Below are 23,012 nucleotides of genomic sequence, written 5' to 3'. Positions count from 1 at the left end.
ACTGGGAAAGAAATTCAGCCCTGGGCTTATCCGCTGGGATCGGCACGGGGGGACGGGGGGTTGATTACATATGTACAGTATATATGACAGTCAGTTACATTTCGGCGGGGGATAATAATCTAGTAGTCAATGTCCTGTAATGATTACAGGACATTGACCACTAGATTTAGCACCCAAGTCCTTGCTGGTAATGATATAGTCTTTTATTGTTGACAGGTGATTCTGAACATATTCAATGGCTTTTGCAATGAAAAGTAACATATGTCTATTCCAGGACATATGTCAGTGGGCACAGACGTATTAGAACACGGCATCAGCATGGCTGGACTTGTAACAAGTTGTCTATCAGTGGGGTCTTTTTGTAACCACAAGTTACAGCATTTTTCATGTTTAAACAAGGGGACCGGAGGGTGTGCTCCAGTTATCGGGGCATTGCACTGCTCAGTCTCCCTGGGAAAGCCTACTCTGGGGTGTGGGAAAGGAGGCTCCGACCAATTGTTGAACCTCGGATCCAGGAGAAACAATGCAGATTCCATCTTGGCTGTGGAACAACGGACCAACTCTTTACCCTTGTGGAAGTCCTGAGGGGGCGCATGGGAGTTTCACCAGCATACATGTGTTTTGTGGACTTGGAGAAGGCTTACGACCGTGTACCCCAGGGCACTCTGTGGGGGGTACTGCGGGAGTACGGTGTACCGGGGCAGTTGCTACAAGCCGTCCGGTCCTTGTATAACCACAGTGAGCGCTGCGACTGTATTCTTGGCACAAAGTCAAACACTTTTTTGTGGGTGTTGGACCCCGCCAAGGTTGTCCCTTACCTCCGATTCTGTTTTTGATATTCGTGGACAGGATCTCAAGGCACAGCCAAGGTGAAGAGTGTGTCCATTTTGGGAACCTCAGAATTGCATCTCTGCTCTTTGCAGATGATGTGGTTTTGTTGGCTTCATCAGAACGTGACCTCCAGCACGCACTGGGGCGGTTTGCAGCTGAGTGTGAAATGGCCGGGATGAGAGTCAGCACCTCCAAGTCTGAGGCCATGGTTCTCTACTGGAAAATATTGGATTGCTCCCTCCGGGTTGGGGATGAGTTGTTGCCTCAAGTGAAGGAGTTCAAGTATCTCGGGGTCATGTTCACGAGTGAGGGTAGGATGGAGCGGGGAATTAACAGGCGGATTAGTGTAACATCAGCAGTAATGCAGATGTTGTACCGGACCGTTGTGGTGAAGAGGGAGCTGAGCTGGAAGGCAAAGCTTTCAATTTACCAGTCAATCTTCATTCCAACCCTCACCTATGGTCATGAGCTTTGGGTGGTGACTGAAAGTGTGAGATCGCGGATACAAGCAGCTGGAATGAGTTTCCTCCGTAGGGTGTAGAGAAGGTTGTAGTAACCGACGCCCAGACTTTCCAGTGATCATGGCAGCAGTGATTGTAGCTAGGTGATGGCATTGTCATGTCAGGCGTGCTCATGAGTGGATATTTCCAAGGAGAATATCACTTTTTGATTTAACTGAGACTGAAGTCATTCGCAGATAGTTTGCCACGTCTGACAATTATTGCTATGCTTGATGACATTAAGGATGACAATGGGCCTTATACATCAATTGTTTGTATATACAAATTTGTTCTTAGAAACCCATGGGATTTTTTTAGCTCTCAAGATTGTCTGACAGTCAGAAGCAAAGCCTGATGGTTATTTGTGATTCCTTTCCCCTAACATCTATTGTAATCACCCAGGCTTACAAAGACATCAGTGTTAGCCAATTGGTGTCTAAATTCAGGGGTTACCCAGGTTCTACACTGGTCTCTCAGACAAAGTTCAGGGCTAAAAAAATCCATGGATGCGGTAAGAACAAATTTGTATGTATGAATGATTGATGAATGAGGCCCATTGAGCTTGATCTACTGTGATAATTGCAGTCAGACACAAAACAAGGTCAAATTGCACTCGGCCGCAAAACTTTATGGGCGTGTTTAGACTGTGATATCATTCGCTCAGTATCATTTCGGACCTTGAGATGGGGCAGATGCAGTTGCAAGTGATGTGTAATTCATGGTGCTATCAATGGCAGCAATCCGTTCTCATTAATTTGCCTGTCGATACGGAGCAAGTCTTAGAAAAATGACAGACATCTGCAGATAGAAACAGATGAAAGAGGAGGAGGAAGTTATAGTTAATGGATAATTAGAATAGTCATTATCTACGCCAGACGGACATAATTAACATGGGAAAATGGCCAGCGGTGGCTGTTATTCATGTCTGGACTCGCTGAGTGGTATTGTAAGGCTGGAGTAGGCTACCTGACAATGGGTATGGACTGTTGCGTGGCAACAGGATCTTCAAACGCTGCAAGAGTCTGTTTCAAGTGCTGCTGCTGAATCATGGCTATTTGTACACAATTACACAGTGGTGGGCTGACAGGGCCATCAGGGCCTTCTCTGCTGGCCCTGTCAAAATCAAAATCATAATGTGTTTTTCATAGTGAAATTGAAGTGTGCCTGAAATGTGTCTGAATTCAATTACTGACGGGCTGAGCAGGGATTTCCCATGTCATCTAAACACATCACAGCTCCTTGGACCAGCACTAGTTTGCATTACTAGCCTTTCGTCGAAGCCCGAAGCTGCAAACTGATGACAACTTTGAGTGACCATATCATCAGCCAATCACATTTTGATGTGTAGTGACAGAACGCCTGCCCCGGGGCCCTGCGATGTGTTGGTGCTAGCCCTGGTGCTGTCATCAACTTTGAACTTGAGCCTTTGGCAGGTTGTGAGTGAACTAAGCGCAATGGCCGCCACAGTCACGCATATTGATGATCTTGTTGCCGATCTACTTCGTGTTTTTGAAAATTTGGTTGGATCGTCTGCATTTGGTTTTACACGAGCTCCCCAACAGTCGAAGTTACTGGAGGAATTCTGCGAGAGACGGCTGCCATGAGTCTCTCAAGTGAGGGGGAACTTCAACTTCAGGTTGGTGCGCAGATCTTTCTTACTGAATTGAAGGCGGTGCACTGATAATATTGTGACAATACTGAATTTGTTCAAGTTGCGCGAGTGACTGGTGAACGTTACATCAACCGTGGAAACTTGTTTGTTATCTCAGCAGGTAGCCTGGAGGGGATTATGTGTTTGTGTGTGTTTGTGTGCGTCTGTCCACAGCTAATCTCGCAAACTACTGGACCTATCAGTCCAAATCTTTTGGTGCACAGTTACAACTGTGTGATCAAGAACCTCTCGTGGTTGCGGCGATTAAAAACCTTTGGAAAATATTTATTCTCACTGTCGCCGCTCCCTCTCCTCTTTCACCCTCTAGCTCATTCAACCAATGCTGCGCGCTGCTGCTTTAGCTCAGGTATGAGTGTTGAAGGTAAACGAGACGTTGATCGTATTTCGCAAGTCAGCGAATCATTCACACAGGGGGAACCATGGATGAACCAACAATAGTTTGCTTTATTCACCTCGCGACCATGTTTGTTTAACTGACATCATGAGGGGGATTAGACGCGGCGGTGTCATAGACTCTAGTGTTAAAACCCTGCTATAAAAATGAAGCTTCAAGAGTAGAATTAATCACAGTCACAGCTGGAAATCATTTCGGTAGCTACAATAACACATGAGCTATGTTTTCTTACCGCTGTTTTATTGCTTTAGAATGAATGAGTCATTCGGCTACACTCGTTTTATATCACCAAAACTGCAACGTTTAAACACATAAGGGCCCGGGCATCCGGGTAGCGTAGCGGTCTATTCCGTTGCCTACCAACACGAGGATCCCGGTTCGAATCCCCGTGTTACCTCCGGCTTGGTCGGGCGTCCCTAAAGACACAACTGGCCGTGTCTGTGGGCGGGAAGCCGAATGTGGGTATGTGTCCTGGTCGCTGCACTAGTGCCTCCTCTGGTCGGTCGGGGCGCCTGTTCGGGGGGCTGGAGGGGGGGAACAGCGTGATCCTCCCACGTGCTACCTCCCCCTGGTGAAACTCCTCACTTTCAGGTGAAAAGAAGCAGCTGGTGACTCCACATGTATGGAGGAGGCATGTGGTAGTCTGCAGCCCTCCCCGGATCAGCAGAGGGGGCGGAATAGCGACCGGGAGGGCTCGGAAGAGTGGGGTCATTGGCCTGATACAACCGGAGAGAAAAGGGGGGGGGGTAAAACAAAAAAACACGTAAGGGCTCCTTCTGCCAGTGGGCGAGAAAGGGGGTGGTTTGTCGCCAAGTCATGGCACCGGAGAAGGGGGGGCTCCGCCTGGCAGAGATCTGCCCTCTTCTAGTTGTTTTTGTGCCATGTGGTGTGTGTGTGCAATCATGTTGCTAAGTGATACAAAGGAAGATGTGATGGTGATGCTGCCGTAGTGCACAGTGGTGTGCGTTGTGGTTGTTGAAGAGCAGCCGTCTTGCTGGTGTTGATCCAGTCGTACATACAGTGCACGACAGTGTATTTTGTATGAGGCCGTGTTGGCTGTATCGGTACCCATATGAGGCATGTGTGTGTGTGTGGGGGGGGGGTGCAGTTCGTTACTGAAGGCCCTGACTCAAACCCTACGGTACGCAGCTGCAATTACAATGACTCACAACAAACTTTACCCGAGTAGAAATGTGTCGGTGTTTACAGTCGCACACCGATGCGTTTTATTCACGTCAACATGAGTTCTCCTTTTCGACGCGCGGCGGAGAATCGCTGGCCGTGAGGAATCCGCAATTACGCAGCAGCAGTGGCGTGAAACTGTTCACTTGATGCACATGATTGTCTTAACCTGACTCTCTGGGACGGGGGGAGGGGGGGGTCCTCAGGCTTGCTGCGCTTTCTAAGAGATGTGGCATGATTCGTGACCAGGATGTACGTTATTAATGGACAGTTAGCGCTTTTCACTCGCTTCATTTACACATCTCTGAAACAGTTGTTTCGTCTGACGAGGTAGTGGATCTTGAAATGAAAATTAATCATACAATCATACCTTTTTTTAATTTAACGGAATTGTTCATTTACACTCTCCTTCCCAGATACTTTAACCAGTCAGTCCCTGCAGGCAACTTGGCTAAAATGTAAATGGCTGCATTTGTATAGCAATTTTTTTTCTCCCCAATTGTACTTGCCCAACTACCCCACTCTTCCGAGCCGTCCTGGTCTCCGCTCCACCCCCTCTGGTGATCCGGGGAGGGCTGCAGACTACCACATGTCTCCTCCCATACATGTGGAATCACCAGCCGCTGCTTTTCACCTGACAGTGAGGAATTTCACCTGGAGGACGTAGCACACGGGAGGATCACGCTATTCCCCGCCCCCGAACAGGCACCCTGACCGACCAGAGGAGGCGCTAGTGCAGTGACCAGGACACATACCCACATTCGGCTTCCCACCCGCAGACACGGGGATTCAATCCGGCGATCCCCGTGTTGGTAGGCAACGGAATAGACCGCCACGTTACCTGGACGCCCATATAACACTTTTCTAGTTTGCCGACCACTCAGAGCACTTCACGGTGTACGCCTCACATTGACCCATTCACACACACGTTCGTAAATGGATGGCGGAGGTGCCCTGCAAGACGCCACGCTGCTCATCAAGCAGTGATGTGCGGTCAGGGTAGCCAGTGCCTCGCCAAAGCTAAAAGGAAATGTTGAGTTTAGATGATAGTATTTACTGACTAGTTCTTCATGTTCATATTTTCATTTATTTTGAATTTTTACCATTCATAATTTGTCTCAGCATTACAAATAAGCCAGTAAAACTAGTCAGAATAGTTGTTCTAAAAGTGTGATATATTCCTTTGCCACAGCTCGCTCCGAAAACCTACAGGTCCTGAAGGCCGGAGCTTTAAGGCCACGGGCTGAGGCAGAGGCTGTCTGCACCCCGTCTGCAGGTTTCTGCAGGCAAAGGCAACATTTTGCGTACGCTTAGTTGGTTCTCACGCTGTGTTGAATGATCAGTGATGAGGCAAAGACCGACCCAGCCTCAGCTCTTCCTTGTCACGTGACATCCACACCTTCTCACTCCACGCCCAGCCCCTAGCGGTCCGCAGTGGCAGCGGTCAGCACCGCTATTTCTTACTTAAAAAGATTTTCAGCATTGTTTAATGAGTAAAAAAGAGCTGTGGTCGCTAATGGGAAACCAGCCCCTGACCTGCAGGATCTTACACCCAGGGGAAGGGTGAGATCCTGGTCCTGGCTCTGTGTCTGGTGTGTGATAAGCTGCTGTGCGCTGACACCAAGGTTTCGCTCTTTGTGGTTATCGACGCACTTTGTTGTTAGTAGTGAATAAGCTTGTGTTTTATCATTTCTATGCTGATGACACTCAGTTATACATGCCCCTAAAACCCACAGATCCAATGTCCGGGTAGCGTAGCGGTCTATTCCGTTGCCTACCAACACGGGGATCGTCAGTTCGAATCCCCGTGTTACCTCCGGCTTAGTCATGCAGACACATTTGGCCGTGTCTGCGGGTGGGAAGCTGGATGTGGGTATGTGTCCTGTTCGCTGCCTCCTCTGGTCAGTCAGGGCGCCTGTTCGGGGGGGAGGGGGAACTGGGGGGAATAGCGTGATCCTCCCATGCGCTACCTCCCCCCCCAGTGAAACCCCAGACCGTCAGGTGAAAAGAAGCGGCACATGTATGGGAGGAGGCATGTGGTAGTCTGCAGCCCTCCCCGGATCGGCAGAGGGGGTGGAGCAGAGACTGGGACGGCTCGGAAGAGAGGGGCAATTGGCTGGATAGAATTGGGGAGAAAAAGGGGGGGGGACAACAACCCCCCCCCCCCCACAGATCCTAGCGTCCTAGCAAATCTCATAACTTGCCTCTCTGAAATTAAATCCTGGATATCCAAAAATTAGGTATGGCTTCCCGAGGAACCAAAACTGAAAGCACTCTGCCCCTGTGGACGTCAAGTACGTCACGATAACGACCAACAATGTGGGAGGACAATACAAAGCCCAACCGGCAGAATGGTCCCGGGTGTCTCCCCGCCTGCTGCCCAATGACTGCTGGGATAGACCCCAGCATCCCGCGACCCTGAGAGCGGGATAAGCGGTTTGGATAATGGACGGATGGATGTCCAAAATTTTTCTTAAATTCAATGATGATAAGTCTGAGGTCATTCTGTTTAGTCCCCCAAATTCCATCAGCCCTTTTGGTGCTAATCTTGGTGGTCTGTCAGGTAGTCTTCAGCAGGCTGCTGGGAGTCTTGGGGTAATATTCGAGTCTAACCTCGGTTTTGATAATCAAATCAAACATGTTGTTCAGCCGTGCTTTCTCCAGCTCAAGCTAATCTCCCAAATTAGATCATTTTTATCAGCTGCCGATCTGCAAAAAGTCGTACATGCTTTATCTATTCTCAGCTTGACTATTGCAACGCGCATTACTCGAGTATCAACAAGGGCTCCCTCCACTGTCTCCAGTTGGTACTACACGCCGCTGCTTGGCTCATTACTGGGACAAAGAGGCGTGACCACATCACTCCTGTGCTCGCCTCCCTACACCGGCTCCCTGTTATATTTCACATTGATTTTAAAAGTTTATTCTCTTTTAAGGCCTTAAACCAGCGGTCGGGAACCTATGGCTCGCGAGCCATATATGGCTCTTCCGGTGACGGCATATGGCTCCCAGACAATTTTGAGTTGAAAATTATTTTTTTTTCAAAAAAATCAGTTTGGAACTGATTTTAAAATACTTGTGATATTTCTTAATAATACTGTGTCATTTTAAAGTAAACAGAAATTAGTTTTGAAGATAAATTTCACGGGTCACGGGTCACCCGTGGGTCGGGTCGGGAACCAATGGCTCGCGAGCATGTCCGGGTCATTGTAAAGGTGAAGAAATCAATTTTATCAGATAGCCAACTAGTTTATCCGCTTCAACCCTTGTAACGGAAAAGATGGCGAAAAGAAAAAAAGACGATGATTACCGTGCATTCCAGGCTGCGTGGACAGAGGAATTTGCATTTGTGGAGAGAGCAGGATCTGCGGTATGTCTAATATGCAATGATAAAATTGCATCGATGAAACGGTCAAATATAAAGCGGCACTTCGATACGCACCATGCTTCATTTGCATCGAAATCTCCAGCGGGGGACAGCAGGAAAAGGGCATGCGAGGAGCTACAGCGGAGAGTGCAGACGAGTCAGCAGCAACGACGTGTGTGGACCAAGCAAGGTGACGGGAATTCCGCTAGCTTTGCGGGGGCTTTGGCAATAGTAAGGAATGGAAAGTCATTCACAGATGGCGAGTATGCCAAAACATTCATGCTTGATGTGGCCAATGAACTGTTTGATGACTTCCCAAATAAAGACAAGATAATCAAACGAATAAAAGACATGCCCCTGTCAGCAAGAACTGTGCACGATCGTAGCATCATGATGGCAAATCAAGTCGAGGAAACACAAATTAAGGACATAAACGCCGGGACATACTTTTCTCTCGCGTTAGATGAGTCAACAGACGTTAGCCATCTATCTCAGTGCAGTATCATTGCCAGGTATGCTGCAGGTGACACACTGCGTGAGGAAAGCTTGGCTGTTTTGCCAATGAAAGGGACAACAAGAGGAGAGGATTTATTCACGTCCTTCATGAAGTTTGCTAAAGAAAAAAAACTACCGATGGATAAACTTATTTCTGTCTGTACTGATGGTGCACCCTGTATGTTGGGGAAGAACAAAGGATTTGTAGCGCTTCTCCGTGAACATGAAAAGAGAGCCATCCTAAGTTTTCATTGCATCCTGCACCAGGAGGCGCTTTGCGCTCAGACGTGTGGCCAGGAGCTTGGCGAGGTGATGTCTCTGGTCATTCGAGTGGTCAACTTTATTGTTGACCGAGCTTTAAATGATCGCCAGTTTAAAGCTCTGTTAGAAGAAGTTGGGAATCATTATCCCGGTCTGCTTTTACACAGCAACGTGCGTTGGTTGTCAAGGGGGAAGGTGCTCAGCCGTTTTGCAGCTTGCCTGAGTGAAATCCGGACTTTTCTTGAAATGAAAGGCGTCAAGCATCCTGAGCTAGACAACACTGACTGGCTCCTGCAGTTTCACTATCTCGTGGACATAACTGGCCATCTGAACCAGCTCAATGTGAAAATGCAAGGTATTGGAAATACAATCTCATCCCTTCAACAAGCAGTGTTTGCATTTGAAAGCAAGCTGGAAGTCTTTCTCAGGGACATTGAAACAGGTCGTCTTCTGCACATTGAAAGACTGCAACAATTTAGAGATGCATGCTTAGCAAGTGACTCCACTCAACATCTGGATCTCCAGCAGCTAGCTGGCTTTACGTTCAATCTCCTGCAGTCATTCAAAGCACGTTTTGGAGAATTTCGTGCGCGCACTGGTCTTTTCAAGTTCATCACTCATCCACATGAGTGTGCAGTGGACAAAATCGACCTGACATGCATCCCCGGGGTCTCTATCGGAGACTTTGAGCTGGAAGTTGCTGACCTGAAGGCATCAGACATGTGGATGAGTAAGTTCAAGTCACTTAATGGAGAGTTGGAAAGTCTTGCGCGACAGCGAGCAGAGCTGGCGAGGGAACACAAGTGGACAGAAATTAAAAATCTTCAACCTGAAGACCAGCTGATTCTTAAAACTTGGAACGAGCTTCCTGTGACATACCACACAATGCAGCGTGTGAGTATTGCCGTATTGACCATGTTTGGCTCTACATATGCATGTGAACAGTCTTTCTCGCATATGAGGAACATTAAGACCAACCTACGCTCACGTTTAACTGATGGAAGCCTCAACGCCTGCATGAAGCTCAACCTCACCACGTATGAACCAGACTACAAGGCCATCAGCAAAACCATGCAGCACCAGAAGTCGCATTAAAAGTAAGACATATTTAATTTATTATACGTTAAAAATACTATATGGCTCTCAATGAAATATATTTAGAAATATTTGGCTTTTATGGCTCTCCCAGTCAAAAAGGTTCCCGACCCCTGCCTTAAACGGTCTAACTCCTACATACATGTGTGATTTACCGGCCTGGTATACGCCCCCTCCACCATTAAGACCTGCAGGTGGAGCCCTGCTGGTTATTCCCAGGTCTCGGTTGGTCACAAAGGGGGGGTCGGGCTTTTGCTGTTAGAGCCCCCACAATATGGACCTCTCTTCCTGCTGAACTAAGACTCACCAGGTCTCTAGCCTCTTTTAAATCTCATCTTAAAACTTTTCTTTCTGTGAAAGCTTTTATAAATGTTTGATATTTGTTTTTATTTATTTATACTTTTTTTATTTTTACTCTTCTTGATCAGGGTATCTCCCCTGCCAGGTCAGTACTCTTACTTTTTTGGTCTTATTCTTATTTTTGCCTTGTCTGGTTTTATTTCTTTGGAAAGCACTTTGTAACCTTGTTTTACAAAAGTGCTATACAAATAAAGTTATTATTATTGTTGTTATTTTTCTACTTATCAGTGCACTGACACAAAGCTCTCTCTTGCCACAAAGGCATGTATTGTGTTGTATAAGTCTACAATGTGTGAAGACATTGTGAGCTCACTGTGTCCATTGATTAGGCTTGGTTGTGCACTAGCTCCATATCTGGCTGACTTTGCAGTACCCATATTTGTTGATTTATAGCGTAACTAACGTAGATTACATGTAACGAGCTCGGGCTGCGGCATTAACTGAATGTATACATATGCCACGTTGATAGGTCACTGCCCCCTCAGCGGGACATTTCTCCACACATAACTGTCACCAGGAGCAGTGAGGAGTCCGGTGTCTTGCTCAAGCACATTTTGACACGCTCTCTGGAGGAGCCGGGGATCGAACCAGGAACCTTCCGATTACTAGACGACCCGCTCTACCTCCTGAGCCATGCTGCCCTAACAACTCACTGTCAGTAAAGAGTAGGGCTGGGCGATATATATATATTTTTTTAGCCCCCCTTTTCTCCCAAATTGTGTCTGCGGGTAGGAAGCCGGATGTGGGTATGTGTCCTGGTCGCTGCACTAGCACCTCCTCTGGTCAGTTGGGGCGCCTGTTTGGGGGGGGGGACTGGGGGGGAATAGCGTGATCCTCCCACACACTACGTCCCCCTGGTGAAACTCCTTACTGTCAGGTGAAAAGCAGCAGCTGGTGACTCCACATGTATGGGAGGAGGCATGTGGTAGTCTGCAGCCCTCCCCGGATCTGCAGAGGGGGTGGAGCAGCGACCGGGATGGCTCAGAAGAGGGGGGTAATTGGAGGGGTAAAATTGGGGAGAAAAGGAGAAAAATCCACCCAAAAAAATGATTTCTCATTTAAAATTTCATAATGGGGAAAAATTTAAAAAAGTGTAAGTGTCAGCCAATTAAAGGGCTCATGTGCCACTAGTAGGTTGGAACATGTGTCATGATGTACTACTGGTTTCCAGGGATGATGTCATTAGTCATCACAAAGAGCAGGCCAAGTGTCAAGACATCAATATCAAGGGTCCGCGGTGGTGTAGCGGTCTAAGCATCGGCTTAGTGTCGATGCAGTTGCCCACTGGGGACCGGGGTTCACGCCCCTGTCTTGTCAGATCCGACTATGGCCGGACTCGGTGAAGCAGCAATAATTGGCAACGCTGTCTTGGGGAGGGGGGCGGAGTTGGCTTGTGTTCATCACATGAATGCGTCTCTGTGTGTCGGAATAGCCTGGATTCGCCTTGTCCCGGAAGTGGCGAGGCATCTCCTTTGAGACTGCCAGCCGGAGAGATACAGTTGGCGCACGCATGCAGTACGAGGGTGGGTGTTTTGAACTAAAATAGGGATCGATTGGCCACTAAATTGGGAGAAAGAAGGGAAAAATCAGAAATAAATGTATTTAAAAAAATAAAAAAAGACAATATCTCCACTTGCCATTTCATAAACACTGGCTGTGGAAGGGGTTGGGAGGGCCAAAAGCTGTCAATCAAAGAGGCCATTTTTATGCTTGTATTTCATTAACTCCTCCAGCTAATTACTCTCATTTGCATATAAATTCTGGACCTCTGCCAACCATATATGACTGCTCAGAAATCTAAGAAGAAGAAAGCCACTTTATTTTGTCATTGTATGGTTACAACGAAATTTGTTTTCTGCATTTAATCCATCCTATTGTATAGGAGCAGTGGGGACCAACTCCAGTTCTTCTTTCCATTGCCTTGCTCAGGGGCACAGACAGCAGTATTAACCCTGACATGCATGTGTTTTTGATGGTGGGAGGAAACCGGAACACCCGGAGGAAACCCGCACAGACACGGGGAGAACATGCAAACTCTACACAGAAAGGACCTGGGACGGCCTGGGGTTCAAACCCAGGACCTTCTTGCTGTGAGGTAACAGTGCCAACCGCTCAGCCATCGTGCTTGTGTGGAAATAGTGAAGAAGGCAAGTATGTCCCACAGCTATTTTTATCGAGACCATGGAAGCAATATTGTTCATTTTAACCAAACTCTCAGACTGAGTGGATCCGGGGCTATTTTCACCTGCTGTGATAAACTGTGATGACAATATCTAATGGAAGCTGAAAGCATCTCGCTGTGCTGATCCAATTTTTTCAAAAGGTCTTTTCAGCATCTATTGAGAACAAAAATGCTTAATAGATGTCTGCTGTGCAACTTTTGATGGGGTGATGTCTGCGTGCAAAGCACTAATGTCCTTTGGTTAGAGAGGAACATGGCTAATGAGGATGTGCCATTCAAGCAGCATGATCGATGAAAAGCAATATGATCGGACACTAAATGCTGAAACAGAACCGACAGAAATGATGTTTTTGTGTTTGTATTTGAGTCACTGTCCAACAAAGCATGCCACGTTAATAGCTCCCTTGAATAGATGTCTGTACTTGAGATCTGCCAGAGCCTTAACGACTGTATGAATTGTGGAATAGGAATATAAGAGGGATTTTTGCAATGAATTCTCATTCCACAAAATCTGGAGGGAGATATTTATGTGCTATATGTTGTCTCTACAGTAACTGGGTACACTATGAACTAAGCTCAAGGACAGCGGACAAAAGTAGGCTCTTTTCAGTCCCGGTGCTGCTCACCTACTGCGCATGGTTTCAAGGCTGATTAAGCAGCATAACTTCTACAAAAAAGGTTAACGAAAGCGTAAAGAGGAAACGGCATCTTGGAAAATACTATGTGAATGCAAAATTACATGTTTAAAAAAATATGACTATAGTAAAGACTGATGTCACAAAGGGAAAAAAATGTAATATTACTGTTAGTATGAATGTCGGTCCGCTTTCATGAAAACTGCATTATAGGATTGCAGTGAGAGATGTGAAGAGACAACTGGGGGGGGGGGGGGACAACAAAGCCTGTGCCCGCGAGTCCGCCTGTCCTCACTACAGACCGTTAAGAACAGACAAGGCTCCAGCGCAACTACTCTGCAAAATTACCATCTTAACTAGTCATTTAGTCTGATATGCATTTGCACAATCTTTATTGCTAAATTTCAATACAACAAGTAGGAATACCTTGAACCGAGGCAGAGTAAGGCAGATCCATTCCATCCATCCATTATCTGAACCGCTTAGCCTGCTCTCAGGGTTGCGGGGATGCTGGAGCCTATCCCAGCAGTCATTGGGTAGCAGGCAGGGAGACACCCTGGACAGGCCGCCAGACCATCACAGGGCTTATTGAAGAATAACCACTAAGCTTTATAACACTATAACTACAAACATGTAGTACTCTCCATAAAAGAATAAAAGTAAAAGGGTGGACAGCAAGTTTGGGACTAATAAACCATCCAAATTGGCCCCAAATATCAGCTATCGGCCTCCATGATTTACCAATAACCGGTATCGGCCCTGAAAAAAACATATCAGTTGACCCCTAATTTATACACAATTAACTCAGTGTTGAAATGAGTGACAAGGGGGATTTCTGTAGTGAACCAACCCAGTGATGAACAAAACCCCTGAAAACTGAGACCTGGGACACATCACTTCACTTAAGTAAGGCAGATCACCTTCACAATATCAAGAAAATGACTCTAGATTCATGGGGGAAAAAACTAATTGATTTGTATTTGGATACAAACTCATCTCATAATATTAGGTGTTTTTTTTTTATACAATGAGCTGAATTAAATAAAATGTCAAGAACAACACTAGATGAAATGACTTTTTACGAAAGCTTTTTTCAGTGTAGTTTGGGAATAAAATAATTCCAATTGCTGTAAGAGTCAAACTCTTAAGCTTCGTTAGAAAACCCACACCAAATCTTTCTGCCATTTGTCAGTCTTCTTCTCTTTTTTTCTTTTTTTTTTAGAAGACTGTGGATCAGCCATCCTGAAGTCTCGGAGACAAAGGATGCTATCGGACCACAACAGCTGTATATAAGAGGCTAATTAGAAGAGGATTACTGCACACAGGACTGTTGCTGGCTTTGTTTGGAGAATTGCATTGTAAGCAACTGAGACAGACAGCATGGCCAACAAAAACTGTTTAAAAACCCAATCCAGTCAGTGGTTAGTCACACCGCACACAGATAACAGCCTCGGTGCCATTGTTGCTATATCAGAATAAATGTCAGCTAGGCATGGTCCAACAGCCCACACATATCTAGAGGAGGTATGGTATACCTGCTTCTTCACAGGACAGGATTTTTTTCCCCCCATTTCTGTCTACTGTTGTAATAATAACAACCCAGTGGTCTATTCAAGCCTCGGAGCAATAGGAAGTTGTGAGGATCCCTCTGTGTCCTCCTGTCAGCTTGGCTCTGGTGGTGTCAGACGTGACTCTACTCTGACAGCCTCGGTTACTATTTGGCCTCTTGCATCATGCTGCTAAATAATCACAATCCCTGAGGCAGATTAGGCAGCTCCGTCTTACCGCTGTTGCGTTTTGATTTGCTCAAACTGGGCCCTTTTCTATTATTACTTTGCATTTACACTGCCGATCTTGGGATGGGTCACATTACACTCGCTCTCTGCAAGGTAGTTTGAATATCAGCATTTTAGCCGTTCGTGGCTTAATCTCCTATTCATTCTATGCCCGTGGTAAACAACGAAAACCTGACGTCGATAGGTTTCGTGGTGTTGTTCGAAGGTCAAAGGGCTTACATGCTTTCGCAGAAGCGTGCTAGAGTGCTGGGTTTTTCCTGGTTGCGGCGTTGTCGGAACCAGCGCTGGATGGTCCGGACGTCCCAGTCCAGCTGCTTTGACAAGCCCTCCAGCCTCTTCTCATCTGGGTGCTGGCAACACGAGATGAAGACACCTTACGTTAATCACGGTAGTCATTGAGATCCAAACAATATGAAATGGAAGCGAATGCTTGCAGAATTTTTTTTTTTTTTTAAAAACGTTTTCATCAGTGGGGAGGAAAGGGAATGCATGCACTACCTTAGTTATAGCCGTGAACACCTTCTCCAAGATAGCGTTGGGTTGTGCTTTCTGGGGCCCACTGGCTTGGATCTTCAGGCCCATTGCACATGGTCTCGCAATAAACCTGCAATTAAAGATTATAGCACAACACTTTAAGAGACACAATACAGGAACAGTATTGTGTGAAAGGGATAAAAAAAGGGGGGGGGACCCAAGATGTCGGCCATACTAAATTACCCCTAGGTGTGAATGTGTTGGCCCTGGGATGGACTGGCGGCCTGTCCAAGGGTGTCTCCCCGCCTGCCGCCCAGTGACTGCTGGGATAGGCTCCAGCATCCCGCCACCCCAACTGCGATAAGCGGCTTGGATGATGGATGGACCCAAGATATATAGAATTATCAAGCAGATCTAAATACAAAGGCTTATGTGCTCCATTTCAACGAACTTTGCTGGCGATTGCAACTTTTTAGTGGCATATTTCTCACGAGAGAAGAAAAATATGATTCTGATCATTTTGTTGCGTTAACATCTGCGATGCAATCACACGTTCTCGGTTAGTTAGAACTCTCCTTTAGATATAGGCTGTGTGTTGGGGATTTTGTGAAAAATTTAAACAAAAAAACAATGAAATAAAAAGTCAACAGGAGATCTCACTAACAAGCCTCAAGAGACACGTGACCCACATTAGCATGGCGACCCCTTGCTGTGATCGTTATGGCACCGCTTATGTCCCTTTACAGATGGCTGCACAATGGTCAAGGTGGAGAAATGGTGCATTGTGCACCGCGTCTTATCGTAACGTACCGGTTTTACAGCACAGCAGCTCACAAAGAAAACCGACAAGGACCGTCGGAAACTACCCCCGATGTGCAGCCGCGGTGTCCCGCAGAGGAGCTGGGATACGTTGCGAGTGCAACGGGGAGGACGATATTTGGGGAAGCGGGCCAAGTGCGGACTACGTATCCCCCTAACTTGCTGCAATACTGTGCAGGCACACTGGTCGGGTTTAAAGGCCGTTCGGACGACCCGAACTGTCACAGGCCAGCGGAGACCTGGACGAGACCATCCCTACTTGTGGGCTCGCTATAGCAGAGGTGCCATTGTTGGGGAGCTCGGCGGACTCCGCCGAAACGACCCATTTGCCCGGATCATCGAACCGACCGCCACACGGGCCGTTTCCTACCAGCGGCGTTGGGCCCCGTGGGTGAAGAAAGACGCGGCTTCGGACCCACCTTTCGAAAACCAGCCGTATCATGAAGATGCAGAAGGCGAGGGGACACGCCAGGTAAAGGTCCTCGGCTTGCGGGAACGTCGCCTCGTCCGTGTTCTTCAAGTCAGCCCAGGTGACGTTGTGAGGCAGCCAGAACCTCTCGTTCCAAAACCACGCCAAGACACCGGCCATCTCTCCGGAGAAGACGCGCTCTCTTGACCGGGCTGCAGGAGAAACCAACGGTGCCCCCCTCCCCTCGCTCTGTGTGGTGGTGTCCTGCGGCGGCGGCGGCGGCGGGGATCTGCCGGAGCTTGTGTGTCTGTGTGTGTTTTTGGGGGTGTGAGAGATGAGATGTGTCTCCGTCTCCGTCCGTCTATTTCCCCTCAGCTGCTCCGGCGAAGGGAAGTGGACTCGGCCGGCTCCTCCGCAGCTGATTGGTGCGCGGAGACGTCACGCACGACGGAGCCGCTCTCTGCGGACCGCCGCATCAGCCGCGCGCGTCAAGGCGGGTCTTGCCTTTCCAAAACATGTCCGCGTGTTTCCTTGCTCTTATTCTCGGCTTTGGTGAGCCGCGCCGCGCCGCGACGACGTGGCCAGAAAGGCGAAAATAACAACCCGTTTCGTTAAATGGTGCGTTGTTTTACGGGGGGGAAGAAGAAGAAGAAAAAGAAGAAGAAGAAGCGGAAGAAGCAGAAGAAGAAAAATGAAACTTCCGTCGCACTTCCGCTGTTTCCGCCAAACGGAGTGGCAAATAAATAATACGGGGCAACTGGTGAGATTCACAAGGAAAGAAATGCCCCTCGCGTCTCGCCGCAGGCCTCGGCGGCTCGACACGTACGTGGTAAACGGCGCCACCTACCGACGGTCGAAGCTCACGTCAATTGCTTCTTTTGGGGGGGGGCAACTTATTATAATCAGAATAACTGCCTTGACGTGAAATGTCGCTCCTCTTGAGACGGGTCGAACGAAACCGTGAAGAAAGCGGAGCCAGCGGGGGCGCAGCTTTCCGCTGCGCCCAAGTGTAGATTACACGTCATAGCGGCACATGCCTATACAGCACATTTACATATTACATAATTGCATTTACACATTTAGCTTAACCCGGTGTAGCGGTCACCTCGGAAACTTGAAAACCGCCCGAGCTCAGCAAGTTACTCCTGCGCGCGCGGAGGTTTTGAGAAAATTTAAAAACGCGATGGCGCCACCTACCGGTGTACTGTGTCGCGTGCGACACACTTAATGCCTTCATATGACGTCGTGCGTGTCAAAGCGACGTTTCAATGTAGCCGAGTTTATGTCGGATAACGCGTGGCGACCTCAAGACCGCATACTGGCGTTCTCCACCCAGGGTGAGAGAGTCGGGAGTGCGATGGTAAAACCATAAAACACGCCTTGTATTTAACATCGGCACGGGTTGATTTTGCATCATTTCCAAACCCCCTCTGTAATGATCTGTGCCCTCTGGCTACAAATATCAGACAGGAAACTACACGTGGCCCAGGTTGTCAGTCAAGAGTTCCCATTGGGGGCTGTGTTGTGACACTGGACACACGCGGACGCCCAATTAGACAAGTGTGGAATAAATGATGTGTAATAATGTAGCGCAGCCTCTCGGCGGATGCGGGGAGCCCGCATGCTCCTGCTGCCGGTCTGGTCGCTCCAGCCGTCCAATCGGCGGCGGTGCCGCTGCGCTCCTGCGCGGCCCTGCTACTTTCCGGGTGTTCCTCCATGTGCACGCTCTGCGACAACAGCTGACGCTGGTAGTCAGAAGGTGCGGGCGACGCTGCCGCTGTCTGAGGTCGCCCGGCTGCTAGCTCAGCAGCAGCATCATCATCATCATCATCATCATCATCATCATGGCGGAGCAAGGCGATCCTCCGGCTCCTGTCCACATCCCGCAGCCGGCACCGCCGCCGCCGACGCCGCCGACGACGACGACGACGAGCTGGCCGATTACCCGGGAGTCGTACGAGCTGCAGGAAGTGATCGGTTAGTACTCGGCGGTGTGGTTAATAAGTAGGTCTGGAGGGGAAGGGGGGGGCATTAAAAATGCCTCGCCGTTGAAGTGGCCACTTTATCGGTCGTGAATGACGACGCCGACCGGGGGGCCTACCGGCTTTCTCATGTGAATGACGCCGACCGGGGCCTACCGGCTTTCTCATGTGAACGACGCCGACCAAGGCCTACCGGCTTTCATGTGAATGACGCCGACCAAGGCCTACCGGCTTTCATGTGAATGACGCCGACCGGGGGGGCCTACCGGCTTTCTCATGTGAACGACGCCGACTGGGGGGCCTACCGGCGTTCCCATGTGAATGACGCCGACCAGAGCCTACCGGCGTTCCCATGTGAACGACGCCGACTGGGGGGCCTACCGGCGTTCCCATGTGAACGACGCCGACCAGGGGGCCTACCGGCGTTCTCATGTTGCAGCGGCGCCCTGCGATGCTTTGCAATGCGGATGTTTAAAACGGGCACATTTGGGCTGCCGGGTCCGGGTCCGGAGGGGGGCCGTTTGGGTTTTGGGTTATAATGTTTCTCTCTCAGCCTGTGAGTGGGGGGCACGCAGAGCGGGGTGCCACATTCCTTAACTGCGGCTTTTCTCTTGTGACGATTTGCACGACCGGCGATTTCGGCCGGCGCCCGAGCGGTGCCAATTAACGGCACGTGCCCCCTTTATTAGCCCTTAATAGATGGACGGACGGACGCGCGCGCGAGCGCGGCTTGAGTAAATCGGTGTTTGTTAATCGGTTAATAGATTCGCCATTTCCCTCGCGGCAGACGAGACATTTATTTTATTTTTTTACATCTTTGATATTGTTTAATAATAATAATAATAACAACAACAATAATAATAGATTTACCCACTCGTACTGATACCAATGATAATGTTATCGATATTGTAGTTGTGAGCTCTGTTTTCGGACACAACAAAATGTCTTTGGACGCTGTTGACGTTCGTTATAGTTTCTGTATTGGGACGTAACTTTTAATACGACGAGGTTTTTTTTATTTATTGTTCTTTTTTTATTGCAAGGATGCCAAAAAAATCAGCTCATGCTGCTCAATTCTGCTGCACCGTATCGATACAAAGCCCAGTTTGGATTCAAAGACCAGAAAACATTTAGTTGACGAAATCTTTAAAAAGTCATTGGATCACCCGGCGAACCCCCTCCTTACGCCCCCTACCGGTGACAGGCTTTTATGCATGTCATGGGCCGTTACATGCGTTGATGGGGCTGTTTGTTCAAGTGCCATTGAAGACAAGGCCAGGAAGGTAACAAAAGGAGGATGACCGCTTTGCAGATCAGATCAAAAGATGCTGAAAGTTACCAAAAGGTACAGAAATGCTCTAAGCAAATTAATGCACCTGCCCAGAGTCGATATTGTAGTTGTTGATGAACTGATAGCTGAAGGTAAGTTGTTAAGGATAATAATACATTTTATTTGCGGGCACCTTTCAGAGCGCTCAAGGACACCTTACAGAACACAGTAAAAAACCAGCAGCACTGTATCAGACAGCATAAAGTCAAAACACAGCAGGGTAGACAATAAAAAGTTAACACAACAGATAAGTATAAAATCATCATCTGCACAAAACTCAGTGAGGCGTGCATCAGACTGAATACGCCAGTTTGAAAAGGTGTGTTTTGAGATGGGATGTGAGGGTTGAAAGAGAGTCAGTGTTGTGAAGGTCTTGTGGGAGAGAGTTCCATAGGCGGCGGGCAGAACGACTGAAGGCTCTAGACCCCATGGTAGTCAGGTGGGCTGATGGTGTAGTGAGTTGGAGAGCAGAAGAGGATCTGAGAGTGTGGGAGGGCGTGTGGATATGAAGGAGTTCAGAAAGATATGAAGGAGCTAGGTTATTAAGGGCCTTAAAGGTGAGGAGCGGGATCTTGAAGTCAGTACGGTATCTAACAGGGAGCCAGTGGAGTTGCTCAATGGAGTTATAAGGATACAGCTTATACAGCAAAGACCACAGCTTATACATGTACTGCAAGACTACAGATGTGCACTGCTAACTGTGGGTAAGTTAGTCCTCTGCTCTGTAGCTGCAGTGTGAGCTCCTCTGTTCTTTACCTATCTATCGCCAGCAGTTGGCAACTATGGGTTTTGGGCCACAGCCTCCAAGCATGAGTAACTTCTCTGCCTCCATTGTGGCCAAGTTGTTAAATAAGCCCCCTGAACCACTTGACAGCACATGTTAAAAATATTTTGGCTCTGCTTAAGCCACCGCCTTATTTATCCGCTGTCAAACATGAGAGGTGATATGAATTATTCATCTGAGCAGTTGTGTGGTCGGCATCCCAAATTGTACCTCGAAAGCAGCCCAAAGTTCACTCTCGGTTGACAGCGTTGCGAGGGTTTGTCTCTTCTCGAAGCCGTTTTTTAAATTGCTCTCATTGTTGTGACTGTGATTCCAGGCAGTGGGGCCACAGCTGTGGTGCAGGCAGCCCTCTGTACCCCCAGACAGGAGCGCGTGGCCATAAAGAGAATCAACCTGGAAAAATGCCAGACCAGCATGGATGAGCTATTGGTGAGTACAACAGTAAATAAGGGCTATTTTCTCAGCCTGTGTCCACAGAGTGTTTCTGTCCTTCCCCAAAGCTCCGCTGATTGAGCTCTTTTTCTTCTTCTCTCCTTCATTGTTCTTCAGTGTGAGTGGACAAACACTGGATAGCCCAGTATATTGGTGCATTACTCTCCTGAAGTCACCGAAACTCATTGTTCTCTAAGAGGTTGTTTTAGGGTGGCGAAATTATTCTAAAATGATCATTCTGGTTATTTTGTTCAATATTGTGCTCACGATTAATGGCCTCAGCTTCGTGCAACAAAATTATGTTCAAAAACACCCCATGTGGGGCATTTCATTCTTTCCCGCCTGTTACTGCCAACTTCTTTCATTTTGGTCATATGGGTAGACATTATGCACTCAAAGGTTATGATTGGTAAAGCATAAATGGAAGAGCTCGACTTCACACACAGGGTTTAAACATTTCCATATCACTAAATTATGTGACTATAATCATGAGAATAATAATGATAATGGATTACATTTATATAGTGCTTTATCTTGACACCCTCAACCACCACCAATGTGCATAAAATCCCAATATTTGATTATTCATGATTGATTGTGGAGCCTGAGGTTGTTCTTCTAAAGCGTGTACACAGATCGGCTGACGTACCGTCGTTTATCAGATAAATCCTCACAAGCAGCTTGTTTTTGATTGCTACACGGAAACAGGATAAAAGCACAATACTGAAAATGAATTCTGTACCACCGATTTCCATCTTTTAACCTTGTTTTCTCACTCTTTGTAATGACAGAAAGAAATTCAAGCAATGAGCCAGTGCAGCCATCCGAACGTTGTCACCTACTACACCTCCTTTGTAGTGAAGGATGAACTTTGGTTAGTCATGAAGCTTCTGAGTGGCGGTAAGCTCGCACAACCACGTGTTATACACATTTCAGTTTCCTCCCGACAGACACTTCATGCAAGACAAATACATTACACATCCTGCACAATGAATGTGACGATACCACACTTTAAATTCCCTTTTAAAACGATGGCATCGTCTGCTTGTTGATCTTGGATGAATAGGTCATGTGATCTGATATATTATTGTGTCTTTTAAATTACGGCACTCACGCAAATCAAGACATATAACTAGGGCTTACACATTGTTTATTTGGTAAACTGACAGCTAGCATGAAGTTAGACTTGACTTTTCATGACTGTTGAAAATTTGATTGTCGCAGTTCTCTTATCATTTGTAAGGGAAAGAATGACAGTAATTGTACCAGCTCACCGCCATCCTACTGATTTCTAGCTTGCTACCATTCCCTTCTTAATGATCAGCTATTTTCTGCTTACCCGTGGGAAAGAAAGGGTAGTTTCCAAAACATTTGATTCATCTTATGGCAGAAAACATTTCTGTGTTAAAAATGTTTTTCTGCACTTGTCTATGACTAAAATTTATGAAGAAACCACAGCTGTATTGACACTTATCGTTTATTATATTTATTTGTTATATTTTTATTACATTTATTTCTTTATTATATTTTTAACTATATTTATTTATATTTAGTGTAATGATTATATTTCCTGTGATGGCCTGGTGGCCTATCCAGGGTGTCTCCCCGCCTGCCACCCAATGACTGCTGGGATAGGCTCCAGTATCCCCGTGACCCTGAGCAGGATAAGCAGTTTAGATAATGGATGGATGGACATTTTTATTATACTGTTTTTCCGTTTTTGCTGGTGTTTGGTTGTTTGTTTTGTATTGCTTATATTTGCCACTTTTCTCTGTCTCCTGTTTTCTTGCGAAGTGTCTGTGGGTTTGAGAGAACTGATGTATAAATTTAATGTATTATTATCATTGTTTTTATCATTATCATTATTATTATCATTATTATTAATATTAATGTTATTATTATGCACTAGCTCCATAGCTTAGGAAAAAGAAACCGATAAAGATTCATTGTATTGATTGTGGTTGTGGATGTTGAGCTGGCAGTGATTCATTGGAGCAGTTAACAAATGATTT

General features: G+C 47.2%; 2 protein-coding genes across 3 annotated transcripts in view; one reads left to right on the top strand and one right to left on the bottom strand.

Moving 5' to 3' along the window:
• The window catches only part of cers6 (ceramide synthase 6), a 32,506-nt gene extending 15,685 nt beyond the window's left edge, over nucleotides 1-16,821 (bottom strand). For both annotated transcript variants that reach the window (XM_056289498.1, XM_056289499.1), the window contains exons 1-3: nucleotides 16,483-16,821; nucleotides 15,269-15,374; nucleotides 14,990-15,120 (exon numbers count right to left, since the gene is read on the bottom strand). In XM_056289498.1, the coding sequence (XP_056145473.1) occupies nucleotides 14,990-15,120; nucleotides 15,269-15,374; nucleotides 16,483-16,652 (407 nt within the window). In that variant the 5' untranslated portion in view covers nucleotides 16,653-16,821. The remainder of the gene's footprint in view (nucleotides 1-14,989; nucleotides 15,121-15,268; nucleotides 15,375-16,482) is intronic.
• A 1,113-nt stretch (nucleotides 16,822-17,934) lies between these two features.
• Nucleotides 17,935-23,012, top strand: part of stk39 (serine threonine kinase 39) — a 50,007-nt gene continuing 44,929 nt past the window's right edge. Inside the window, exons 1-3 of the mRNA XM_056289367.1 lie at nucleotides 17,935-18,449; nucleotides 20,885-20,997; nucleotides 21,792-21,900. Coding sequence (XP_056145342.1) covers nucleotides 18,317-18,449; nucleotides 20,885-20,997; nucleotides 21,792-21,900 — 355 coding nt within the window. The 5' untranslated portion in view covers nucleotides 17,935-18,316. The remainder of the gene's footprint in view (nucleotides 18,450-20,884; nucleotides 20,998-21,791; nucleotides 21,901-23,012) is intronic.

This window comes from Lampris incognitus, chromosome 11, assembly GCF_029633865.1.
Source record: "Lampris incognitus isolate fLamInc1 chromosome 11, fLamInc1.hap2, whole genome shotgun sequence".
Lineage (NCBI taxonomy): Eukaryota > Metazoa > Chordata > Actinopteri > Lampriformes > Lampridae > Lampris > Lampris incognitus.
The sequence above is the reverse complement of the archived record's forward strand: the minus strand, read 5'-3'. Positions and strand labels throughout refer to the sequence as shown.